This window comes from Lipotes vexillifer, unplaced genomic scaffold, assembly GCF_000442215.2.
Source record: "Lipotes vexillifer unplaced genomic scaffold, Lipotes_vexillifer_v1.1 scaffold209, whole genome shotgun sequence".
NCBI classification, from domain to species: domain Eukaryota; kingdom Metazoa; phylum Chordata; class Mammalia; order Artiodactyla; family Lipotidae; genus Lipotes; species Lipotes vexillifer.
In genome coordinates, this window is record NW_006787556.1 from 929,798 (window position 1) to 940,377 (window position 10,580).

Sequence of the window (10,580 nt, forward strand, 5' to 3'; positions counted from 1 at the left end):
GGAAACCAAGGTATTTTCTTTTTCAAAATTTCAGGAAGTGGTTGAAGAAATAAAACAGAAGTTCCCTTTTTAAACTTCTTTCATCCCAGCGTCATTTTCTCCAACAATTTCCCTTAGGCCTTATTCAGATCTCCTTAGAAAAGTAGACTCCATTGTGCTTATTTGTATTGAGGGCTTTATTAGCATACCTAATAAGTTTTAAGACCATAAGGCATATCAACTTGTTGAGTAATTTGTCCATAGCAACTGTGGGCTGTAGCCTGCAAATGTATTCTCTTTTTTCCTTTTTAGCAGTAAACCCCAGTGGCTCAAGAGGACATCCCACATAGAGGTCCTGTCCCCAGTCTACTCAGTCCAGTAAACAACACCTAAAAAGAACACAACCTCTTTATTTTTTTTTCAGATACAAACGTTTAGTTTGGATGATGAGAATGAGCTACCTCTATCATTTATTCCAATGAATTCCAATGTAGGACGAGGCTAAACAGATCTAGACTCTTTTGGTCTATTAATATTTAGCTTATCAAATCTACAGCCTGGTACTTCTGGAGTAGGCCTGCCCCAATAACGCTAGATGTGATAACCGCTGAAGATGGCAAATACGGACAATTCAACGTATATTCAGTCTAGTCTGCTGTCGCTGTCTCCATACGCTTTCTAAAATTCCGTGTTTGGTCGGAGCTGGGAGTGATATCACGGTGCTGGCCCATCTTCGCTCCACCTCTCCTCTGATTCTGCTTTGCTGCTTTCGAGGTAGAACAGGTTCAGATGGTCTGGGAGCTTGTGGAGCTGGCAGCCTGCTGGGCTAACCAGTACTTATATCTTTTGGTCTTGGGCCTCTCAAAGTTCACCACAGACATAGGTACCCTCACAGTGTCAAGCCCATTTACCTGTACACAAAACAACAGGAATCTTCAGATCAGTGGGGCAGATACGAACTAACACCATCCAATCCCAGCTTTCTACCCAGGGAGAAAAAGGAGACAGGATGTGAAACACTCACCGTCACCTCACACCAGTACTCGCCCCTCTGTGTGATAGGCTCTTCTGGTAACTTTAATGCATGTGGGGCAACCACAACACCAAGCTGTAAAAAAAAATCAATCACAGCCAAAGGGAACTCTGTTTACATGGTTGCCACTCCAGGCAACCTCTAGATTTTCCTGTACATGGGTGAATAAAACTGGGGGGTTTACCCTGGCTGATCCCATGGAAAGGCACAAACCTCCATAAATAGTGGCAGAATAACTCAGTCCTAATTTCTCAGAAAGGGAGGTGGATTCACAAAGAGAAACAGGGCTTGAGATCAAACTCACTTCACCCACAAAAGTAAAAATTCTCCAGTGAGTCACATTTCCCCAGGTTTTCCCTAGCTAGAGAAAATAAATGATCCCACCATCTTCTCCTATCAGTCTTCAGAATCTATGTGACCATCCTTAGTTATTCCCCTCCCACACCCCTGCAAACCAATCAAGAACGCTTTCCCTAAGTTGGACAGCTGCATGTAAATCAGCGAAGTTAGAACACTTCCTCACACCATACACAAAAATAAACTCAAAATGGCTTAAAGACTTAAAATGTAAGACAGGACAACATAAAACTCCTAGAAAAGAACGTAGGCAAAACATTCTGACATAAATCGTACCAATGTTTTCCTAGGTCAGTATCCCAAGGCAATAGAAATAAAAGCAAAAGTAAACAATTGAGACCGTTTACAAGCTTTTGCACAGCAAAGGAAACCATAAACAAAACGAAAAGACAACCTATGGACTGGGAGAAAATACTTGCAAATGAAGCTACTGACAAGGGCTTAATTTCCAAAATATACTACCAGCTCAAACAACTCAACAAAAAAACAACCTAATCAAAAAAATGGGCAGAAGACCTAAATAGACATTTCTTCAAAGGAGATATACTAATGGCTGACAGGCACATGAAAAGATGCTCATCATCACTAATTATTAGAGAAACGCAAATCAAAAGTACAATGAACTACCACCTCACACTGGTCAGAATGGCCATCATTAAAAAGTCTACAGATAACAAATGCTGGAGGGGGTGTGGAGAAAAGGGAACCTTTCTATACTCTTGGTGGGAATGTAAATTGGTACAGCCACTATGGAAAAACAGTATGGAGGTTCCTTAAAAAACTAAAAATAGAGAGCTACCATATGATCCAGCAATCCCACTCCTGGGCATGTATCTGGACAAAACTATAATTCAAAAAGATACATGCACCTCTCTGTTCACAGCAGATCTATTCATAATAGCCAAGACATGGAAACAACCTAAATGTCCATCAACAGATGAATGGAAAAAGAAGATGTACGTATATACAATGGAATACTACTCAGCCATAAAAAAGAATGAAACAATGCCATTTGCAACAACAAAGATGGACCTAGAGATTATCATACTAAGTGAACTAAGACAAATGCCAGGGCTTCCCTGGTGGCGCAGTGGTTGAAAGTCCACCTGCCGATGGGGGAGGATGCGGGTTCATGCCCCGGTCTGAGAGGATCCCACATGCCACGGAGCGGCTGGGCCCGTGAGCCATGGCTGCTAAGCCTGTGCTCCGCAATGGGAGAGGCCACAGCGGGGGGAGGCCCGCATACTCCAAAAAAAAAAAAAAAAAAAAAGACAAATGCCATATGATATCACTTATATGTGGAATCTAAAATATGACATAAATGATATATGAAACAACTTCCCTGGTGATGCAGTGGTTAAGAATCCACCTGCCAATGCAGGGGACATGGGTTCGAGCCCTGGTGCGGGAAGATCCCCCATGCCACGGAGCAACTAAGTCCACACGCCACAACTACTGAGCCTGCACTCTAGAGCCCATAAGCCACAGCTGAGCCTGCGTGCCACAACTACTGAAGCCTGCGCGCCTAGAGCCCGTGCTCCACAACAAGAGAAGCCACTGCAATCAGAAGCCTGTGTACCGCAACTAGAAAAAGCCTACGTGCAGCAACGAAGACCCAACGCAGACAAAAATAAATAAATAAATAAATAAATAAATAAATTTATATTAGAAAAAAGATCTATGAAACAGAAACAGACTCACAAACGTAGAGAACAGGCTTGTGGTTGCCAAGGGGCAGGTTGCATTGATTTACATGAGGCTGTCTAACTTAGGGAAAGCATTCTTGATTGGTTTACACGGGTGTGGGAGGGAAATGACTTGTGGTTGCCAGGTGGGGGAGGGATGGATTGGGAGTTTGGGATCAGCAGATGCAAACTATTATGTATAGAATGGATAAAAAACGAAGTCCTACTGTACAGCACAGGGAACTATATTCAATATCCTGTAAAAAAACATAATAAAAAATATGAAAAAGGATGTATATATATGTTTAACTGAATCACTTTGCTGTACAGCAGAAAATTAACACATTGTAAATCAACTATACTTCAATTAAAAAAAAATACTTTCCGTAACTCCAGCTGGATGGCAAGAATATACAATGGAGAAAAGACAGCCTCTTCAATAAGTGGTGCTGGGAAAACTGGACAGCTACATGTAAAAGAATGAAATTAGAACACTCCCTAACGCCATACACAAAAATAAACTCAAAATGGATCAGAGACCTAAACGTAAGGCCAGACACTATCAAACTCTTAGAGGAAAACATAGGCAGGACACTCTATGACATAAATCATAGCAAGATCCTTTTTGACCCATCTCCTAGAGAAATGGAAATAAAAACAAAAATGAACAAATGTGACCTAATGAAACTTCAAAGCTTTTGCACAGCAAAGGAAACCATAAACAAGATGAAAAGACAACCCTCAGATGGGAGAAAATATTTGCAAATGAAGCAACTGACAAAGGGTTGATCTCCAAATTTTACAAGCAGCTCAATATCAAAAAAACAAACAACCCAATCCAAAAATGGGCAGAAGACCTAAATAGACATTTCTCCAAAGAAGATATACAGATTGCCAACAAACACATGAAAGAATGCTCAACATCATTAATCATTAGAGAAATGCAAATCAAAACTACAATGAGATATCATCTCACACCAGTCAGAATGGCCATCATCAAAAAATCTAGAAACAATAAATGCTGGAGAGGGTGTGGAGAAAAGGGAACACTCTTGCACTGCTGGTGGGAATGTGAATTGGTTCAGCCACTATGGAGAACAGTATGGAGGTTCCTTAAAAAACTACAAATAGAACTACCATATGACCCAGCAATCCCACTACTAGGTATATACCCTGAGGAAACCAGAATTCAGAAAGAGTCATGTACCAAAATGTTCATTGCAGCTCTATTTACAATAGCCCGGAGATGGAAACAACCTAAGTGCCCGTCGTCGGATGAATGGATAAAGAAGATGTGGCACATATATACAATGGAATATTACTCAGCCATAAAAAGAAACGAAATTGAGCTATTTGTAATGAGGTGGATAGATCTAGAGTCTGTCATACAGAGTGAAGTAAGTCAGAAAGAGAAGGACAAATACCGTATGCTAACACATATATATGGAATTTAAGGAAAAAAATGTCATGAAGAACCTAGGGGTGAAACAGGAATAAAGACACAGACTTACTAGAGAATGGACTTGAGGATATGGGGAGGGGGAAGGGTGAGCTGTGACAAAGCGAGAGAGAGGCATGGACATATATACACTACCAAACGTAAGGTAGCTAGCTAGTGGGAAGCAGCCACATAGCACAGGGAGATCAGCTCGGTGCTTTGTGACCGCCTGGAGGGGTGGGATAGGGAGGGTGGGAGGAAGGGAGACGCAAGCGGGAAGAGATATGGGAACATATGTATATATATAACTGATTCATTTTGTTGTAAAGCTGAAACTAACATACCATTGTAAAGCAATTATACTCCAATAAAGATGTTAAAATGAAAAAAAAAAAAACCCTACAATTAAAAAAAAAATGCTTTCTGTAACTCCAGCTGGATGATCATACCCTTTCCTAACAGAGGGATCTATCCTGGGGTAGCTTCTTCTTCCCAGGGGTAGTCTCCACCCTCAGGGGTACAGCAGTGTTTGGGAATACTCACATTTCTGAGGAAGTGGCGGGCAACTATTTCAGGGTTTAGCTCCCATTTGACATTGTTCTTCATCCCTACCTGCAGGTGACATCTTCTCAGAAATTTCACTGTCTGAGAGGAATCATACACAGAACATAGGTTAGAGTTGTAATCAAAGGAGAGGAAACATGTTAGCAAGAGGCCAAGAGGCACACAGTCTGAGAGGCTAAGCACAATTTCTGCCTCATAGCCAAGATAGGTGAGATGATGAATAGGAAAGATAAAAATTCTCATTGTCTCAAGGCTGATATTATGGAAAGATGTTTTAGCGATGCTCTGGAAGGAAATGCTGCCTATACGTGACTATTCCTAAGCAAGGAGAAACAGGCCATGTCAAAGTTAGGCTCATCAGGGACTTCCCTAGTGGTCCAGTGGGTAAGACTCCGTGCTCCCAATGCAGGGAGCCCGGGTTCAATCCCTGGTCAGGGAACTAGATCCCACATGCACGCTGCAACTAAGAAGTCTGCATGCTGCAACTAAGACCCGGCACAGCCAAAAGAAAGAAAGAAAAATTTTTTTTAAATTTTAAAACTGTTTTTAATCACCGCCCCCCAAACCAAGGTTAGGCTCACCAATGGGGGCTGCTGGTGTATCTCAGGATGGAATGATTTTCATAGACTGTTTTAACACAATATTCTGGCCCTTCAATCCCACCCCTACACCATAACAATTCCTCCCTGCTTACAGAACGAAGTATGAATTCATTAGCTGAGGATTAAACATGTTTTGTAAATCATGCCCCAACCCTCTTTCCAGTCATATATTTCCTAATAGAAGTCCTCTGTTTAGCTAGACTGGTCTACTTTCTATTTTAAAACATGCTTTAACTGAGATATCACCTCACACCTGTCAGAATGGCTATCATCAAAAAGAACATAAATAACAAATGTTGGAGAGGATATGGAAGAAAGGGAACTCTCATACACTGTTGGTGGGAATGTAAGTTTGTGCAGCCACTGTGGAAAACAGTATAGCGGTTTCTCAAAAAACTAAAACTGTGACCTAGCAATTCCACTCCTGGGTATATGTCCGAAAAAAACAAAAACACTAATTTGAAAAGATACGTGCACCCCAATGTTCACAGCCGCATTATTTACAATTGCCAAGATATGGAAGCAACCTAAGTGTCCATCAACAGATGAACTGATAAAGAAGGTGTAGTATGTATGTGTATATACACACACACACAAAAATATGTATGTGCATACACATACACACACAATGGAATACTAAGCCATAAAGAAGAACAAAATCTTGCCATTTGCAACAACAAGGATGGACTTGGAGGGCATTATGCTAAGTGAAATAAGTCAGAGAAAGACAAATATTGTATGATAACTTGTATGTGGAATCTAAAAAATACAACAAACCAGTGAATATAACAAAAAAGAAACATGCACAGATATAGAGTGTAAGACAGGCTACAAGGATGTATTCTACAACGTGGGGACTATAGCCAATATTTTATAATAACTGTAAATGAAGTTAACCTTTAAAAATTGCATAAATTTTTTAAAAAATTAAACAACAACAACGTGCCTTAACTATCTATTTTTTCTCCCTTAGGAATACCTTTCCCACCTTCCTGGTCTATCCAAAGCCTACTAATCCCATAAGGCCTAATTCAATCCCATCTGAAAAAAATCCTTTCCCAATCACCCTAATCCATTTTGGTCCATGTCACTCATAATTTACTGCCTTGAGTTTATCACTTTCTCACGTGTCTGTTTTCTCTCCAACTTGTCTGTAAACAACCCCGAAGGCAGAGTCCTCATCTCGCTTTTCCATGGGTCCCCTGGTACCCAGGTTGGGGCCTCCCTCAATAAACTAGAGCACTTCACCCAACAGGTCAGGATATCCTAGGATATCTCAATACCAGTTATGGTAGCCACAACACTTCCCCTTGCCCCTACCTTGTGCTTGAAATCAGGAGACTTCAAGGAAATCAAGAAGTCTTTCAGGAAGAGGTTGGTGACTTTGTAGGTGACCCATAAATAAAGATTTTCTGTGTTTCTACTCACCGTCTCACCTGCCTTGGTCTGGATCTTCTCTAATTTTCCTTCTTGTCTCAGCTAGAAAAGAAAGTTACAGATGAAAAACAAAAAGAAAAATGAGTTTGTGGTAACTAATAACAAACTCTTGCTATGCTCGGCATAGGCTGGGTTTCTGAATTCCTGTTCTAGCCTCTACTCCAATGAAGTAGGGGCTAGAAGAAGTTGCTAGAGGTAATCTTAAGGTTTTAATTCTTCCAAGTCCCTCTGCCGTCTTCCGGGCTCACCAATTTCTCCTCTTCAAACAGCTTCCTGTTTTCAGGAGATGCATATACAGCCAGTCCTTGAGGGAGTAGTCGATTACGGCCTACAGATTTTTTCACTGAGACCAGGTCACCTCGGACTCCAAGTTCTGCCAACAGAGAACAGAGACACTGGATCAAAATTATCGAGTAGTCTCTATAAAAGGAGATGATCAAAGGAAAAAAGACCTCTTATTCTCTCACAGTGCTTATTCTTCCTAGAAGAAATATTAGTATTCACTAGGACAACACTTAAGAGATTTCTAACTCATTTCTTTAGGACCTGATTTAGAAACTTAATATTCCCTGTACAAAGTGAAGCACTGTCCCATCATGGGATTTCAGTATCTGTGGCACATACTGTCAGGTCTCTTTCTCCCCACACACTGTTAATGATGCTGCTGCATTCATGTTCTGATTTTCTATGTAGAAGGCCAATGTCACCATCACAGTACTTTTTATGGCTTCCTTTTCTCAAATATGAGCTGGTCATTCCCCCAAATTAGTGAAAGGGCAGAAAAAAGCTGATGCCAAACAGGACCAGCGTGAGACAGGAAGCACCTCTGCCTGGGCCTTACCATCCACCGACTGCGTGAGGATGAGCTCCAGGTTGCCTTTGGGCCGGTGTTTCGTGTCCTCAGCGAGCTTGTAGACGCGGTGCCGCCGGTGCAGGCGCGGCTTCCGGCCCTCTCCCGCTAGCGGCACCTTCCACCAGCGCTCCACAATGACCGTGCCCTGGCGGCCGGGGAAGCGAGGGTGAGCGAGTCTCCACGGAGAAGCCTCCTCCTCTGGCCGCCGGCCCCTCAAGGAGAGCCCACCACCCGCAGGCCGGGGCCCCATCAGGTCTCAACGCGCCCCAGTCAAGGAGCCCCAGAACGCACACCCGGCCCTCACCCGACTGTGAGACAGGCTGAAGTCGCGCTCCCAGCCGGAGGTGCCCCCTTCCAGTCGCGGCCGGAGGAGCTCCCAAACCCCTCCTCGCACCAGCCGCTCAGTGCCCACCCGCAACAGAGCTCTGCCTGGGGCCGCCGCCATGTTCTCGGGCGCGGATGGAGGCGTAGAAGGCCCCCGGCGCCGGCGGCAGGAAAGGCCCCCACCGGGTGCCCGCGACGCGCCTGAGCCGCGCGCGGCTCTGTCCGAGCTGAGCCCGGGGGAAGCCCGGGGAAAGCCTGGGCCCGGATTGGGCTGCGACTTGGCTGCCTCGAGACCGGAGATCTGGGATGAATGCTCCACGATTCAGCGTTCCTCCACTCCCTTCTCCCAATTTCTTTTCGGGGGAGGGACACCCATAGCCACTGACACATAGTGGAGTGACTGTTAGGTGCACTGACACCGGGAAAGACACCCTCTCCCTCTTGGCTTCACTTTGTCTTTAAGATGGGGGCTTCGACTGAGCTCTAGTAGCTCTCTGAGGCCACTTCCAATTCTGACATTCTGTGATAACTGGATGCTGAGGGGAGAGGGTGCTGCTCTCATTTTTCCTTACTTCAAACCTGCCTAAAAGTGGTGGAACGATGGGATCCTCTGGAAAACTTGCAAGCCCCAGGAAGTCGTCTAATCCTCAGTCGTGACACCGCAGTATTTAGGCTCATGTTTAAAGAATTCTAAATCACAAGGGAGACGGTTCCCTCCGTGGAGGGTCTCAGTACTGGGGAGTAAACCATATAAATGGAGTGAATAGGGTCTGTTTGGCAGAAGAGATTCATGGAAAGATGCTCTATACATCATGTTATTTGACACATAAACAGCCTTTGACCAGTAGTCCCTCCTCCTAATTACTTTCTTAGCTTCCAGGACACCAATTTGTTTTTATTACCTTCCTACTTCACTATTTTCCTTCGCAAATAGTGCGAAGGAGTCTCCTTTGCACTATTTCAAAGGAGGCTTCGCAGTCTCCTTTGCTGATTTCTCTTTTATTCCCCACTTCTCAGAGGGCCCCCAGGACTCAGTTTTTGGATCTTTACTCTTCTCAGTGTACACAATCTTGGTGATCCCATTCAGTCTCATGGCTTAACGTACCATTTATACACCAATGACTTCAAATTTCTGTCTTCACCCTAGTCTTCTAAACTCCAGACATGAATATCCAACTGCCTGTCATCTTCCCCTTATATGTCTAATGGACAATTCAAAGTTAACATGCTCCAAACTAAATCCATCTCTATACCCTGCCCCATAGTGACTCACCTGCAGCCTTTCCCCTCTCAGTTGATGGTAACTCCATTCTTTCAGTTCTTGGACTCAACTTCTCTCCTACGCCAGGAAATCCTTTAGGTGCTACCTTTATACTATTTCCAGAATCCAGCCACATCCCATCACCTCCAATGCTCCACCCTGGAATAAGACACTATCTTTCTCCTGGATTACTGGAATAGTCTCCTAACAAACATCGTTTAAAGCTCTACAGTTTATTTACAATACAACAGTCAGAATCTTTCTAAAAACACAAGTCAGATCATGTCTCTTCTACCCAAAACCTGCAATGACTTCCCCCTTTACTCAGAGTAAAAGAAAAAGGCCAGACAATGGTCTATAAGGCCCTACAATGACCTGGCCCCATTAGCTCTCTTCTTTTTCTACTCTCCCTGTAGCTTTTACTACTCCACCCACAGTGGACTCCTGGCTGTTTGTGGAAAACATTTGACACATTCTCCTTAGGACTTTTGCACTGGCTGTTGCTTTGACACAGAATGCTTTTACCCTCAGATGTTCGCTTGGCCTAAATCCCTCACCCCCTTCAGGTCTTTGATTAAATGTCACCTTTTCAATGAGGCCTACTTAGATCACCCTATTTATTACTGCAACTGCCCCACCTCCTTCACACTCCTGATCCTTCTTTATTCTACTCTATTTTCCTCCATAGCAGCTATCATCTAACATATGAAATAATTTTCTTGTGCTTAGTGTTTAGGTTTGTTCTTTCACTGTTAGAAGTTCCATGGGGCAGGGGATCTTTGTTTTGTTTACTGTGTATCCTAAGCTCATAGTAGGCCCTCAATAAATATTTGTTAAATGGATGAATAAATGAATAGCAGGAGTCTCAAACTGGTGGCCCCAGAACCAAATTTTACTCACCATGTTGATTTTTTTAATCAACAATTTTTATTTTTTAAGTTAGTAGCCAATATTTTTTTAAAATTTGAGAAATTTATCACAAAAATCAATCTTTCCAGTTTCTGTTGAAAAATCATATGATCTGGTACCACTGAGTCTGCATTCCTG

General features: G+C 43.1%; 2 protein-coding genes across 2 annotated transcripts in view; one reads left to right on the forward strand and one right to left on the reverse strand.

The window, feature by feature from the left end:
- Nucleotides 1-641: 641 nt before the first annotated feature.
- On the reverse strand, nt 642-8,393 carry MRPL9 (mitochondrial ribosomal protein L9). The gene is made up of 7 exons (XM_007460295.1): nt 8,253-8,393; nt 7,937-8,093; nt 7,344-7,468; nt 7,087-7,137; nt 5,036-5,137; nt 1,004-1,087; nt 642-890 (listed from the first exon to the last, which is right to left on the reverse strand). Exons 1-7 carry the CDS (start codon nt 8,391-8,393, stop codon nt 765-767), a joined length of 786 nt encoding a protein of 261 aa, XP_007460357.1. The 3' UTR covers nt 642-764.
- Nucleotides 7,916-10,580, forward strand: part of OAZ3 (ornithine decarboxylase antizyme 3) — a 6,605-nt gene continuing 3,940 nt past the window's right edge. The window contains 1 exon segment of the mRNA NM_001291423.1: nt 7,916-8,114. Within this exon segment, the coding sequence (NP_001278352.1) occupies nt 8,083-8,114 (32 nt within the window). The 5' untranslated portion in view covers nt 7,916-8,082.

What these genes read in the sequence shown, in the direction of transcription:
- MRPL9 (XM_007460295.1), bottom strand. Translation starts at nt 8,393, where the DNA reads ATGGCGGCGGCCCCAGGCAGAGCTCTGTTGCGGGTGGGCACTGAGCGG. An exon ending in TGTTTGAAGAGGAGAAATTG is followed by an intron (nt 7,138 to 7,343) that starts GTGAGCCCGGAA and finishes TTTCTTTTCTAG; the next exon opens with CTGAGACAAGAAGGAAAATT. An exon ending in AGTACTGGTGTGAGGTGACG is followed by an intron (nt 891 to 1,003) that starts GTGAGTGTTTCA and finishes TTTTGTGTACAG; the next exon opens with GTAAATGGGCTTGACACTGT.